This window comes from Zeus faber (genome assembly GCF_960531495.2).
Source record: "Zeus faber genome assembly, chromosome: 4".
NCBI classification, from domain to species: domain Eukaryota; kingdom Metazoa; phylum Chordata; class Actinopteri; order Zeiformes; family Zeidae; genus Zeus; species Zeus faber.
Window position 1 is genome coordinate 15,715,989 of NC_137191.1, and position 16,553 is coordinate 15,732,541.

At 42.9% G+C, this 16,553-nt stretch overlaps 1 protein-coding gene across 1 annotated transcript in view; it reads right to left on the bottom strand.

The window, feature by feature from the left end:
* mtnr1aa (melatonin receptor 1A a) overlaps positions 1–13,268 on the bottom strand; it is a 33,629-nt gene extending 20,361 nt beyond the window's left edge. Inside the window, exon 1 of the mRNA XM_079999807.1 lies at positions 12,912–13,268. Coding sequence (XP_079855933.1) covers positions 12,912–13,101 — 190 coding nt within the window. The 5' untranslated portion in view covers positions 13,102–13,268. The remainder of the gene's footprint in view (positions 1–12,911) is intronic.
* Between the last annotated feature and the right edge of the window lie 3,285 nt (positions 13,269–16,553).

Consider the following 16,553-nt stretch of genomic DNA (forward strand, 5'->3'; position numbering starts at 1 on the left):
CATTGCTCAAATCTCTAATTAATATTGACCTTTGATGTTGCTGTGGTGAGGAGATACCACTCTAGAGAACATGGAATATAAGACTTTATATCGTCAGTGTTTTCCCTTCAAAATTTGTAACATTGCGACGATACACTGCTGTATAATTACTGTATGTATTATTTTAGTTGAATAGTTGACTATATGACTCATATTCTGCAAACAGTTTTGTGTTTGCAGAATATGAGTCATGGCACAAGCCCAAACTGATAATATTTCCATTGTGATTTCTGGGTTTACATATGAGCTGTGTAAGCTGCGATGGTCACCTACAAAGTGAGTCAAACAATTGACACTGCTCCACGCAACTATCTTCATTTTGTCAATTTAATTCACAAAGTAACGACGCGAGAATCGCAAATGATTTGTTCAGAGCGAACAGAAATCTTTTGAATTACTCAGGAGTCTTACAGCGACTGTATCAAATTGACGATGAGTTTAAAAAATCGAACAAATGTTTTACCGAGTCACTTGCCAAGAACAGTCTCAAAAAAAGAGCCACACCTTTCACCACTACACCAAAGTTGTGTCACTGACAAAATAAGGGCATGTCTTTGGAAGAATATATTCCATATTTGGTAATAACTATAAAAATACAAGTACATTAGTATGTATAAATATGTACTACAGTTGAGTCCAGGCTGTTTGATCATTGATGGCTGAACCAAAGATCAGGGACTTTGAAGAGGGTTGTCAGTGCTAGCTGTGGCAGCTTCATCCCGGCATTTGAGTATTTTAATCAATTCTTAATATTGACAAAATATGCGGTGAAAGGGTTGTGACATGGGTCTTACTTAGAAGTCTGCGTCTCTTTCCTGGTAGCAAACATTAGAAAGTGTGACAAACGACAGTGTTAAAAAGCGTAAATATGACTCGATTCCGGAGCTAAATTTAATTTGGGATCTCTGGATATTTTCCCACCCCCTGCGGAGACAAGAAATGCGCTTTTTGGTACATGTTCTCTCCATTCCCATTCACTCTCATTAGAAATTAGCGTTGGCAATTAAACCATTCTTTAAACTAGTGATTCCATACGGACGAGGGGGTCGCCAGAGACCACAGGGGGTCCACGAGTACATGAGTTAAAAAAATAACCGTGACAATATGTATTGATGTATCTCATGCCCAAAAAACCTTGCTCTCTCTAACATGAAACCAGAACAAATTCAGACAAAAATAAATCCATGAAAACAAGGGTTTCAGATTGAATCGGTTTGATTCAAGTGGTCTCTGAGAAAAAAAGGTAGGGAACCCCGGCTTTTCACAGGAGATGACTCAGAGGCTGATTTCCTCTGTGGCTCCAAGCGAACGAACCCAGGTCCAGAAGGTGAACGTCCTGCCATGTTTTATTAGTTCCCTCTGGGTCGTGTCAATTCGCAAAAGCGAGTCTCGAAATCCTGGGGAGGACTTACACAGCGCGTCCGTCTTTTAGTCTTCTGCTTAATTAGCTATACTGAATAATTGGTGAGGATTTTAGGAATGTCGTCAGTTGGGCGGGAGGTGGAGAAGCTCCATTTTTTTCAACACACCAACGACATGAGCTGCTGTTAAACCTTCCACAGCTTGCGAGCAGTAAACCCTGTCTGTGCTGAGTGTTGTTTAAAATCGATGAAAACATCAAGAAGCCTTGTTCTCTGGACCGAGTCACCTTCTAACTTGTTGGAGCTGTCAACTGCATGGAATGTAAGGCAATCCTGTGGCAATATAATATAAATAAAATGTGATATTATATATGTAATATCATATGTAATATGCTGTCCAGTGAAAATACCAAAACACCACTGTAACCCTCCTGATGGGGACGCATTAGGAACCCAGGCTGCGTTTGGTTCACAAGTAATAGACGTTCAGGGAAGCTGCAGATTATTCTCTTGAGAACCCTGTAATTCCACACTACAGGAATTTGAAGTGTATTTCACAAATTCAGGGAATTAGGAGGCTGCCCGCCCACAGTTGAGCGCATAAAGGGCAAACACTGACTTGGCTTGAATGTTCATATCCATTCAGGGATTTCAATATTTGAGAAATTTGAAAAACACGATGATGTGTATCTTTGAAAATTGCAGTTTTCTGGTCAACTTTACCTTTTTACTAAGTACTGTTTAACTTACCACTAAATATTAATCCAAACTTCTCTCAGCGTGTGATAGATCCTCCTGAAGTGAAGTTTGGATGAAAGTGGAAATCACAGCCGGTGGTACGGCGGCTGAGTGGAAATTAAGGACGATCACCGAAGCGTTGGGAATATCTCTGTCATTTCCCCTCTTCCCATATGACCCGGCACATCAATCTGTGGTTTAAATGTCCACAGTTGCTCCGACCCAAACACATCGCAGGGTTGTTTATTATCTCCATCTTCTTCTCTCCAGGGGCTCTCTCGCTTAATTATCTTACTACTTTGGAAAGTATGAATACAGGGCACACACTCCTCTGAATAACGACTGGACATAACTGAACGGTCTCCATGGCCACGGCACACAATCACCCCGAATGATCCTGTTAGTGGAAAGAGAGGTGTGGATATGTGGCCTCAGCTTTACTCACCCCCTCCCCTTATTTATTTATTTACATTGTTTTTAATTTATCGTTTATTTATATTTTATCTTATGTATTTTTATTATACATTAAATGTATATTTATTTAGATTTCATTGTTATTATATATTATATTACATTTACAAAGTTTTTTTTGTATTTATTGCTTGTTCATTTCTCCGATAAATGAAAACTCCCCCAAAAAATGTTTGTCATAAAAACTTTAGAAAGACAAAGGAGTCTCAACATGGGTGCGTGTGCGTTGTTAATGCCGAAAAACATGACATAAAATGGTCTTTCTTTCTCCTCCAATTGGCCTTGGAAGACTAACTCCACCCCACAGCAGTTTGCTGACGCTGAAGGAGATTCCCGCTCCAGGAGAACGTCGGGTCACAACTTCCGCACCCCTGCATGCTGCTGTGTGTAGGAAATGTACAGTACAGCGTCCAAAAAAAACCCAAACCCATTCATCCCTCCATCCCTATTCCACTCCTACATTACACATGATTTATGCATACTTTCCATCGGACGAGCATTAGGCTTTCATTTGATCTCACTGCCCCGAGCTCGTCCATGTGCGTCATTCCTCCGCTCTGACCAAGCAGAAGAAGCAGGAGTTTTGCACTGTAGGAATATTGGACGCGATTAAAAATAGCACGAGGAGGATGGGTGACGAGTGGGCAGGGGGAGGAGTTAGGTGAAGTGTAGGGGGTGGGGTCTTAGAGCAGTGTTTTTCAACCACCGTGCTGACCTGGAAATGTTTCCAACTCCACTAAAGATACATCAAAAATGGAGAGTAGCTCTTGTGTTGCAAGATCAAAATGGCAAGAATCTTCAGTTTCCAGCCAGGACAGGAGCTCTGTGCTGATCAGAACGATTCAAGTTTCACTCTGAAAGAGAGCAGGTCAGGTTGGATTCTTTTTTGAAAGCGGGTTCTGGACGACTCACTCGGTAAAGAGATTTGCTTATGGGGGCATCCTGGTGGCTCAACCGCATCAGCACGCATACCATATAGGCAAAACATCTGCAGCAACCCGGGATCGAAACCAGCCTGTGGTCATCCCTCTACCCCACATTTCCTGTCTCTCTCCACTGTTCTCTACAAAACATTAAAAAAGCTGCCCGCCAACAAAATTACGATTTGTTCAATATTCCAACTCTTGGCTCATCTAATTGAGTTGGCGTAATTCATGGTGAGCAAGGAAGGAATTCCTGTGAGCGATGAGCGAGAGTCAGAAGAGTCATTTGGGTTCTGAAAAGTGAATGGAATTCTCCCAAAAAATCTTTTCATTCTGTCAAAATGATTAATTTTTGAAAAATGTGACCGTGTAAATCAGTCACATGCCAATATAAATAAAGCTAAACGGCGCATCCTTTATTCGCATTGGACTTTAATTTAGTCCTCAGTAATTATTTTCACTTTGTGAGTTGAACATTCACCCTTTTGCCGGAATGTCTCCAGACTTCTGAGTCATAAAAACGATTTGTTCACTACGAACAAACCCTAACCCTAATAATAATAATAATAATAACAAATATAGGTGCAGGCAGCAATACACAGGGTCCAATTTATTGGTTTAAGGTAAATGTTGCTGTTGTTTGGTTTCTGTGAAATGCGTCACAATTTACTAAACTTCAGTGGAGTCATGGAGTTACGTCATGGACCTGTGGACCTACGTTAGGTCCATAGTTCCACTTTTTTCTTTGAATATTGTGACTGACCTTGAGTACTGGATTTTTGGACAATGGCTTCTTTATGGTCTTAGATTTCAGGCTATTTTTCGGCATGTGGAACAATGACAAAAACAAACTTTGTATTTACTTTTGATAACAATAATAATAAATACATTTTATTTCATAAATAGAACAAATTCATGTTAGTTGTTATGACTACTTTATTGTATTTTCATTTTTTTTATCTTAATTCTGTAAATAATGTACAATTAGAAAATTCACCATTCATGAAGCTTTTTTTGAACATTCATTTGTCATTAGAATTATTATGAAAGAACTTGTCAATACTTAACACTTTCTGTTTTTTGTTTATACATTGTTGTTGTTTATACATGACGTTTCTAAAAAAAAATGTTTATGTGTTACTTTAATCCAAACCATGTCATTGTTGTAACTTACCTTGTTGTGTGCAAGTACAGGTGCAGTCTCAGTGACGGTAGGTGATGTTGGGTGTCGTTTGCGTCAATTATGATGTATTTACGCAGGTTTCCCTTATTTAAGGAGGTTTACGATAGTGGTCGAATTGACATCATTTTAGTGGTGACTTTTTTCCTTTGATTACATTTTCAATATGTTAGGTTTCCACGAAATACAAAAAACGTTGTGCTATTTTGGTGAGTAATTGCTCGCAGGATCGCTGGATCTTGAACGCATCACACGTCATTGTCTGACCAGCGATGGACATTGATCACTGGGTCCCCGGGCACGTCCACGTATGCTGCCCACTGCTCCTGGCTGTGCCCCCGGAGGAAGGACAAGCCAGGATGGGTCAAAAGCAGAGGATCCATTTCACCGGCCACCATCAAAAAAGCATGTGCATGTGTGTGTGTGTGCAAGCATGTGTTATAGGGTGGTGTGTTGTGTGATGAATAAAGACTGTTTCTTCTTTCTTCTTCTTTCTTCAGTCACACCTTTCAGTGGATTCGGCTCGATGTGGTCACAAGGTTTTGTGACTTACTTTTTTGCATATTTTTTATGAATGCGGCAAAGTAATGGGGACCAAAGAGATAAACTATCAATCAAACAGATCTACAGACATCTACCAGGTAAGGAAGCACATAAATGCACACACAAACGTATAATTTGTAATCTCTAACCACTACGGATTCTACACCGCACGCTGGAGGCGGTGCAATGAACATTCTGAATCAGAACCTGCACATTTATAGTAAATAGTATGATTACATCATAAAGCATGTTACTCTAAATATCATCTCGTTCATTTTGTTTAGGAATAGTGATGTCAGTCAACCCCCACCAGCTGAATACTTTGGGTCAAAGTTGTGCGGTTTTTCCCTAATATCTGCTTCATATGTGTATCGAGTGTTTGTGGATGATGTCATTGTTGTGTTCCAGATTCTTTAAGCTGGGTTTGGACATATTATTGGCGTGAAATGCATTGGACCGCGTCTGTGATGTCGATCAAATTTGGTCGATTTTTCATAAATTTCTGCTCCGTAATGTGGATCAACCTGGATGAAACTTCAACCAGTGGTGTTTGTGACGTACGGGTTCAAACAAGACAACCGCGTTCGTAGCTTCTGCCGTTCTTCTGTTTCAAATTGTTTTTGATTTCAAAATTCTGAGAATTTTCCCGGGACAATACCCCTACGGGCTGGACCACTTATGATGATTATAATAATAATATTAATAATAATAATAATAATAATAATAATAATAATAATAAGCAGAGTTCTATTGGTTTGTGATAAACTGTCTTAGATAACCACAACCATATCTGTCAGATGTCTATCGTTATGTCTATGTTGACGCAGTGATGATGTTATTTTGTCGGCTCATTTTTTTGATGCTAAATGTTTGTGGCAGAATTCCACTACAGGTACAGTATGCGGTCGGACGACATTCTGACTGTGGTGAACGATGAGGGTGTTGGATCACGCTGATTCAAACAGACAGGCTGCCATGACATATGAAGCCTCCGAGTTCAAATATTAGCACAAAAAAAAAAAAAAAAAATGGGAGCAGAAGAATACATGGAACACCTAAGGGGGGGAAAGGGGCGAGCGACAGAGTAGTAAAGAAAATGTATTACCAAGCGATTTGAGGTAATAAGAGAACGCAATATTAGGGCCTGCTCATGCTGTAAAGAGAAAGGGTGATATTTATACTTATTTCAAGTTTCCATGATCAAAAAAAGCCTGCCACCCTAACCACATCGATACCTTACATGGAAACGGGAACCTTGCCGCTGTGCCCTTAACAGCCAGTAAACTGCTATTAATCTGCTGGAAGCCATCGGGGGGTAAATTCACACAAGCCATTTTTATTTGTCTGGGCTTTTTCTTGTCAGATGCTGAAACACAGCAGAAAAACATCACATATATATCTATATTTTGGCTGAATCTGCAGATCGCCTGATCGGCCGTAAGGAAAACTCAGAAGGCTGCAGGCGCTAGATTCACTGTGCTGAGGCAGATTCAAATGGGAAGGAAAGGGAACTCGAGGAGCAGGCGTGTGCAGAGACCTTAAGAGGGGCAGGTGCTCAAAGTAAAAAAAAAAGGGTACAGGGACAAGATTTTAAAATGCCATTTCCAGCAAAACCTGTTTAGCAATTTTAGCAACTCATATACAGTATCTATTCTGTCCATCAGTTTCTTCGGCACTACAGTCGTGACGTGAGCTTCTCTACCTGCTCATCGTCTGGACTTCCTCATCTCCTTTTTCCTACCGGCTAAATAAAGTCAATCATTCCGGAATATGCGACTCATTAAAATGATGATAAAAAATAATGCCAGGAAAGGAGTTATTGTCTTCTTTTCTCCCACTGAAACCACACAGTGGCGTCCGCTTAAATATTATTTGGGATTATATTATTCTATTTTACCCAAAGTTGACAATTGCTATTCATATTTTGAAAAAAAAAACAAAAAAACAAAAAAACGTGCTCCACTCTGCCTTTGCACGTCCCTCTCGGAGAAACGGTCCAGTGGGATGGGACACTAAACTGGGATAAGACTGGGCGCGCCGGGAGTCCAGTGTGGTCATAATCATCTGGCAGCAAACACCACCCTAACGTCTTTGTCATCTCTGGCGGACGAAGGTGAAACACGCAGCCCGAACTTTCAAAGACCATTTACTTTTTTGTCTTCCTATACCAACCTGACAGCCATATGTTCCCATCACTTCCAGCTGTCCGAATTCCTGTCTATTTCCTGCTGTCACTATGACAACAGACAAATCTCTATCTCCAAACTATTATTCTTTCAATGCAGACGTTTTTCCTTTTTTTGTGTGTAACTCGGTGTGACAGATGGGAAATACAGTGGGAATAATGCGCCATTCAGACTTTTGAATGCGCCACTTAAATGCAATTTGGGAAACTTGTGACAAAAAGCATTGTGCGCTTCAGTCCCTAAATCGGTGATTTCAAGTTCAGCAGCTGCTGCAGGAGGACACGTGACCAAAATACGGCTGAAGATGTTTTTGCAGCTCATCAAAAACTAAAGTTGCCTGGTGATTATTGACTCAGTTAGCCCTAGCATATCATAACTAGATAAAGCACGCATGCTCCATCACAGAGTAGTGATTTGTTGGAAAGGTTCGACTCGGTTGACAGACTCGGCTCCTGACGAGTCACACAGAAACAAACGGAGGGTGCGCAAGGGAGAACTTCCTGAGCGATGATCAAAAGTCAAAAGAGAGGGTTCAGCTCTCACCCACGAATGGAATTCTTGAACGAACGTAATCGTCTAATTCTGTCACAATAACTTTTTTAGCTGGAAGAACGCAAACCAGGGATCCCAGAATATCTTTTGGCCTACTTCCCAAGGACTTCAATTTAGTCCTCAGTAATTAGTTTCGGTTTGTGAATGAAAGGTTCAACTCGCTGTCGGAGTTACTCCAGACTCCAGACTCATTTAAAAAGTCTTGCATCGCGGTTACAGAGTAATTTTATGATGGGGCAGACAGGCGTTTCCTTCTCAATTTTACAGATTAGTCCACACTGATGACACATTTATGATAAATTTGAAAGTTATGACTCAAAGGATGTGAGTAATATTACATTTTTTCGTCCCCCCCCCCCCCCCCCCCCACCTAGATGCTGATGCTGCTACGGCATCTTTCATGCCGATTCTAATTTTACAACTGGCTTTCTTCACACTATGTGTTTGCCAAGGTGATCAATTAGTCAAGCCTACAACGTTCTAATGCTCTCAGACTGACAGTTTCAGTCTGAGCAGGAGGGTGCAGAGTCTGCAGGCACTTCCCAAGGTCGTCGTCTTCCGCCAATAATTTCACATGGTATTGACAACCTGACGGTAATACGCCGCGACGTTAATGAGAAGAAGGGAACAACAGATGTGCGGTGTCAGCGGAGGCATCAGCCACTGAATTCCACTCAATCTCAATCCCGACGCAATAAAAATTGTGAAATCTGTGGAGGACCAGTTCCCCCAAAACACCTCGCTGGGTAAAATCAATGCTCAATCAACTGGTTTATCAGGCAAAAGATGTTCCCCCCCCCCGTTATAAGATACATAATAATTTTAATAATCATAAATAGGCGAGGCAAACACGTCCCACCGGGAGGCGAGCCAGGCTGAAGGGATTACGGGTTCTCACAGAAATGCCATGAAAGTCAAACAGGAAGTGGTGGAGTCAAACATCTTGTGCTATCTACAAAGGAAATGTGTTCTTCCTTTTCCCGCCACCATCATCCTTTCATTGGGTCTCACAGTTCCCTGCCAAGCTACGGGATGAAAAAAAAAACCCGTTCCGCGACAAAAGCCAATTAATATTTAGGGGCACGTTCATTTTCTTTTATGACTTAAAAGACGCGCAAATTGTGCTTAAGTGTTCGTTAAAGACTTCAAATGGGAGAAGTCGTTATTGTAAACGACTGCAAAAAATAACTGTTGGCATGGGGCCAAGAAGCACAAAAAGGCTGCGTTGTGCATTTAGAGGAGCAGAATCTGGATCCCCGATCGTGTTTCTGATTAGAACCATGATATATACAATGTTTTATCTCTCATCCATCTTGTTGTGGTAAAAGATACTCACTCACTCACTCACTCACTCACTCACTCACTCACTATCTAAACCTCTCATTAGCTCATTCTTAGAAAAATTCTTCTGCTGAATGCCCTGTTTTCTAATAAAAAACGAAGAGGAAAAATGTATTGGTCTCAAGGTGAATTTATTATCTTGTACAAGGGCCGGTTGTACAAGGGTCGGATCAGAGATGTGCTTAAGAGCAGCTCCCTGAGTCCAACAGTTTATTTTTGTGGAGAAAATATAGAGTCAGTTTGGTGTCAGATTCATATGTGTTCAAGATAAGGTAAACTCTGTGACGCGCAAGGTGATGTGTTGTTCCTGCTCTTGCAGCTGCAATGCGGTGAGGCCGAAAACAACGATAGCAGCGGCTGGACTCCCATGGTTGGAATGTCTGGAAACTAACACTATGCTGAAATAAAGATATGCGACAAGGGCTATATGAGATTGTCTTCTTCATTTTGCTGCTGTGTCTGCACAGTGCATTGCACTGCTGCCTCACAGCAAGAAGGTCCTGGGTCTGATTCCCGCCTGGGGCGCTGTTGGCACCGTGCTCTGGCGGGTTATCTCCCAAATCGAAGCCTTTCGGTGTGGAGTTTGCATGTTCTCCCTGTGCTCACATGGGGTTTCCGCCACCTACCATCAGTAAGGATCCCCACCAAAAACATACACACAACACCATCATCTGACCAGCGATGGACACTTGGTACCAGGTCTCCGGGCGCGTCGACAAATGCTGCCCACTGGTCCTGGCTGCCCCCCCCCCCGGAGGAAGGACAAGCCAGGATGGGAAAAATGCAGAGGCCACATTTCACTGGCCACCATCCAAAGCATGTGTGAGTGTGTGTGTGTGTGTGTGTGTGTGTGTGTGTGTATATATATGCATGTGTTGTAGTGCAGTCATGTGACAAATAAAGACTCGCTCACTCACTTACTCACTATCTAAATCTCTCATTAGTTCACTCACTCATTTACTTTCTCACCCACATGCTCACTCACTCATAGTCTCACTCTCTCAATCACCTATTAGCTCACTCCCTTACTCTCTCACTCACTCACTCACTCCCTCATTAACCCACGCATTCTTTCGTTCATTTGCACACACATGCACACATATACAATGTAAATTAAGTGGTGAACATTTTTGGATGAGATGACAAAGAAATTTCCCTCGAAGAACACGCTGAAGAACATGATGAAGGACACGATGAAGAACACGATGAAGAACACGATGAAGACCACAACATCTTATCTTGCCTTATCTCAAACTCAACTGAAGCTCTATATCCATCCTCAATCTGACGGCAGCAGAAACAGCAGGGTTACCTTCTACTTCCACTCTGAATTGAGATGGTGGAGACAAGAGAAATGTTTATGTTTAGGTTTTAATCAATATGGCCGCCGGTGCGTTCATCTGCCTCACGCCCCGTGCACCATCCCGAGGAACATGCCCTTTTAAGAGAAAATGTTCTTAAAAGGGGTGAAGCTGAGGAGCCGTGGCGGCGGCACCATCCTGAGCGATATCTTCGTGATCGGGTTGTTTTTTTTTAAATAGATTCACTCAATAGTTACTATATTTAAGTGTTTTAACTTTGATATACAATACCATTTTGTGTACACTAGTGTATGCATATTTGTATTATATATAATAATAAAATAATTGCATCAAATAAAATAAAATAAAAATATAAATACTTAAATGAAATGAAAATAATAATAATAAAACCTGATTGAATTCCTGACAAATGAACTCGTGAGACAAATGCTACGGTTACAATGGTGCCATCGAACCGTTGTGTGATGACCTCCTTACATGTAATTAGGCATAATTAATAGAACAACTTCAAAGAAAAAATTGCGTCTTTTCCCTCTTTCCCTCTGCACAGAGGCCGTGTTTCCCTAATTTTTGATTTATTCAACATCTAATCTAATCTGGTCGGCATTCCTACACAACTGGGTGTGAGTGTTCTATTTATGTAACAGCCCGGGATATAACCATGAAGTGCAGTGTAGCCAAGTGTTGTGTTGTGCAGTGTAGTGCAATGTAGTGCAGTGCAGTGTAGCGTAGTTTAGTGCAGTGCAGTGTAGTGCAGTGCAGTGCAGTGTAGTGTAGTGTAGTGTAGTGTAGTGTAGAGGTACTCCTCACTTAACGACCAAATTCCGTTCCTAGGACCAGGCCGTTAAGCCAATTGGCGAGGAATCGTGTCATTTCACGGTAAGGGGACGTGGCCATTGCGAACGCGAGTGTAGTGAATACTGACAGACTGCGATAACGAGACCGAGACTGAGAACGGTGATGCACAATGAGATATATATATATACACATATATAGTGTATAGTGTATACAGTGTATATAGTGTATATAGTGACGCGCGATGAGATGCTTGACGCTGAGACACTGTGGTATTGTAAGCAGCGTACAACACAGACTGGTCAGAGAGCAGGTCCCAAGTCTGAACGGTTGTTAAACAGGTAGGTCGTTAAGTGAGGAGTACCTGCAGTGTAGTGTAGTGCTGTGCAGTTTAGTGTTGTGTAGTGTAGTGAAGCTGTTGTGTCGTGTCGCGTAGCGTTGTGCAGTGTAGTGAAGTGCAGGACTATTAAAAGAGAGGAATCCAGGGCAGCCATTGGGCGGCTGCACGTGTTTTATCAAATGGAGGGATTATCATAAACCGATGACTGGAGAAAATCCTAGGAAGTGGCGATAATCACTTTCCCATACATGAGCGTGTGGATGAAAGGCGGAAAAAAACATGAAACATTACTTTAATATTAATTGTGCAGGCAATTTTTATAACTTAAACGATAGAGATGCGATCTGGTAAGCATGTAATAGTACTGTATGATAGGGTACTGTATGGTATGATATGTTATGGACCTGTACAGTGGTGGAAAGTACTCAGTTACAGACTGTATTTTTTTTACTCCATTACATTTCTAACAGAGTCATGTCGCTTAAAATAACATACTAGATACTAGACCAACGCTCCAAACCCAAACTCAAGCACCACAGCTTCAATAACTAAAGACCTCTTCGATTCAGTTACAGCTTTCCTCGCTGACCTGACCCAGCTCCACAGTAAAACAATAAAATACTGAGAGGAAATTCAATTTCACCGAAATCATGCAATAATCAATATCTACACCAACTCTACACAGACAGAAATATCGCCTTGGATCGCAGGGCGACGAGCGCGCAGACTGACAGGTGGACGTTCAGATTCAATGGATGTCACCACGAACTGTGACGTACACACACGTACACAGAGGGGCTGACTGCTTGTTTGTTTTGTTGATTATTCATTATTTATAGGGTTGCAGATTGCATTTTGTTCTATTTTAATGAACAATTATGATCATTATTATTATTATAATTATTACTATTATTATTGTTATAACAGCTTTGAATTAAGCGCTGTTCAACATACGCAAGGACACAAAAAAAAACAACAAGATATAAATAAAACGAATTCAAAAAAAAACAACAAAAAAACGAGATGTGACTTTTAATGCCAAACACAGAGTTGAGAGTTGGCATCGCACCCCGACCTCCCTCCCGTCCGCCCGACGCTCCGGCCCGGGACCCGAGCTCACCTGCGTTGCGGAGCTTCTTGTTGCGGTAGACGGAGAAGATGACCAGCAGGTTCCCCAGGATGTCCACCACGATGGTGAAGACCAGGAAGCAGCCCAGCGTGGTGGTCACCCACGCGGGGCGGTTGAGCCCGTGGCGGCCCTGGTGGTCGTGGTGGTCAGAGCTGTTCAGCTGAGATCCATTTGTAACCATTGTACAGATTCGAGAAACTTTCCTCCTTCCTTCTTCCTCCTCTTCTCCTCCTTCTTCTCCTTCCTCCTTCCTCCTCCTCTCCTCCTTCGGGTTGACGGGCGCGCTTCCCTAGATCCCAACTCCCGGAGAGATGGGCGCGGGGCGCGGGGCGCGGGGCGCGGATCTCATCCTCTCTCGTCGCGGGTGAACAACTTCACCCTCGTCTCCCTCCCCAGCTCCTCGTCCTTCTCCCTCTCCCTCCCTCCCTCTCCTCCCTCTCCTCCCTCTCCTCCCTCTCCTCCCTCCCCCCCTCCCTCTCCTCCCTCCCGCGTGGACCCACCGCTGTGCACCCATCGCTCCGTGTGGCGCGCGCGCGTGACACCCCGGTCCCAACTTCAGATCCCGAGAGGGCGGTGCGAGACGCGCGGACGATCCGTTCGTTTTGGGGGTTTTTTGGGGGGATTTTTTTTTTTTTTTTTTTGGGGGGGGGGGGGGTGGGGGGGGGGTTTAAACGACTCGGCCGTCGGGAGTCGCTCCGGCAGCGACTCTTTGACAAAACTGGCGATAATAGCTGAGGAGTCTACTCAAGGGTGAACGAACAAACAAAAGCGATTACGCACATTTTGGTATTTTTGAGTATTTTTAGAGCTTATAGAGCTTATTCTGCGTAATCACCGGGTGTCATGACATTTCACGGCATATATGTATGACCGTATGTATATGTATGTGACAAATAATCTCTTGAACTTGAACTTGAACTTGAACTTATCAAACCCCCCCCCCAAAAAAAAAAAAAAAAGGATCCAGAAAGGACGTTGTTTTGTTTTTTGGGTTTTTTTTTTTGAGAGGAACCAAAAAGAAAAACAACAAAAATATAGACGGACCGCAGGGGGGGGGGAACCGCAGGTCAGTGCAGGGCGTAGACATTTCTCCTCGGGGGCAACTAGGCAGGCAGGGATCTGTTGAGGCCTTGGCCAGGTTTGAGACAGCTGTTCACTATATGGACTCCCTTTGTAGCCCAGACCTCCTCCTTTGTACAGTTGACCTCCTTGGGGAGAGAGAGAGAGAGAGAGAGATTCAGGAGGTTTGTTCGTCACGTACATATACAGTACGTTCGAGACTGAACACAGTAGCCCCCTAAGAGTTTCTACTTGACGAACTCACTGATTCCTGAAACATAATGCAGTAAACCGAATACTATAGGATACGATAAAATATATAGAATAAAAGTAAATAAAGTAAAATAAGAAGTCAAAGGTAATGCAGGGTAAAGGGAATAGGCTTACGTATATGGGATAGACTTATGTATATGGGATAGGCTAATTATGTAGAAGAAACAGAAGAAACGGTCTTTATTCGTCACGCGACACACCACACTACAACACATGCTTGCACACACACACACACACGCACATGCTTTTTGATGGTGGCCGGTGAAATGGCTCCTCTGCTTTTGACCCATCCTGGCTTGTCCTTCCTCCGGGGGCACAGCCAGGAGCAGTTTTATATCTGTGTCTGTTGTGTCAGCAATCCACGGAGACACCACTCATCAAGTAAAGGAATGCAAATAAAAATGTAATAAAAGAAACACTTCAGTATAATACATATGAATTAAAAAAGATGTCATAAAATGCCCTTGGCTGCAACCCAATATCTGGATCAAGGCTTACTGAACGACTACATCTAATAAATTAGAGTGGAGCATTACTTCTATATTAAAGTGTATACCTTCCTCGATCACTGTTAGTAAATCCATTACTTCAGTGTCAGTGAGTAAAGGGCAAAAAATGAACTTCATATAATATCACATAACATATTTTTTAAAACCCGCTAAATGCGAAATACTACTACTACTACTACTACTACTACTACTACTAGTGGGCAGCATACGTGGACGCGCCCGGGGACCAGGTGATAAGTGTCCATCGCTGGTCAGACGATGATGGGTGCATGTTTTTTTTGGGGGGGGGGGGGGGGGGGGGTCATTACTGACGTGAGGTGGAGGAAACCCCATGTGAGCACGGGGAGAACATGCAAACTCCACACAGAAAGGCTCCTATTTGGGAGATAACCCGCCAGAGCACGGTGCCAACAGCGCCCCCGGGCGGGAATCAAACCTGGGGCGCTGTTGGCACCGTGCTCCGGTGTATATACAGATATGTGCATTAAAGTGGCATGTGAATAAAGTGAGGTAGTGTTTGGGATAATACAGCACAGTATACAACAGTACGGCGCAGAAATAGGGTATCACTGAACAACCCAGAACAGTGACACAGTATGCGGTACAGTATGCGGTACAGTATGCGGTACAGTATGCGGTACATTATGCTACATACAGTACAGTAAGGTAGTGGAGCCTATGCGTGTGGCGAGAGAGAGTTAGACTAAAATATTGTCTGGGGTCCACAGTTCTCATCCTGCCACCTAACAAAATAATTTAAAAAAAAAAATGAAATTATTCCTGTGAGAATTCCAGCGGGTAGAACGCGACGACTCTTTTTTTTGGTTTGTTTGTTTGTTTTTTTGGGGTTTTCGTTTGTTTTTACCCAGTGACTCGCCCAGAACCGAATCTGAAATGAAGAGAGGAATCGCTCACCGCTCCACTCGTGACTTTGGAAACAGTGTCGCTCTGTGGCTGCGGAGGAGAGAAATCCAAATCCATTCACTGCGGCCTCAACTTTAACTCATGCGTTCATTCATCTTTACCATTAAAGTCCATTCATGTCTCTGGTTCATTCAGCACCAGTCTATGGGAGGGAACTCGGGTTGCAGCTCACAGGCTTTAGTGAAATGGACATAAGTGGGAGTTATTCATCATTCCTCCCTTAATTCATCCCTCCTTTTCCCCCCTTTTCCCACTCCACACGTGGAGTTACACGGAGACAATAGAAGCTCCGAACAAAGGATTATAGTACAGCACTGTCAGACAAACACGCTCATGGTAAATAGGTCAGTGAGGGAGGGAAACAATGGATGTGTGGATGGATGGATGGATGGGTGAATGGGTGGACGGGTGGGTCGGCGGATGGATGGACGGGTGGGTGGGTGGGCGGGTGGATGGATGGATGGAGGAAGTCTTCAGCTTCCCCCAGCTCCTCCAACTCTGTCTGTCTGTCCTGTCTATCTATCTACCCTCCCCACCACCCAGCCAGAGAGAGAGAGAGAGAGAGAGAGAGAGAGAGAGAGAGAGACTACTATTTTATCCAGCCAGGGCTTTACAATGATCCCCCCCTGAAAACAATATACCAGGAAATCATCATACGAATCATAAAAAAAAAACACAAGAAAAACATAGGCATTATGTGTATGTTTATGCCGAACACATAATCAAACATTTCCAAATAATAAACTGAAAAGACATTTCGGCTCCATTTGGATTTCAGCTCCTGACGGTGCATTGTGTTTATCTGCTATAAACTGATGATGAACGTGTTCAATCGTGTCTCCTCGCAACGATCTTGAAGAGGTTCGAC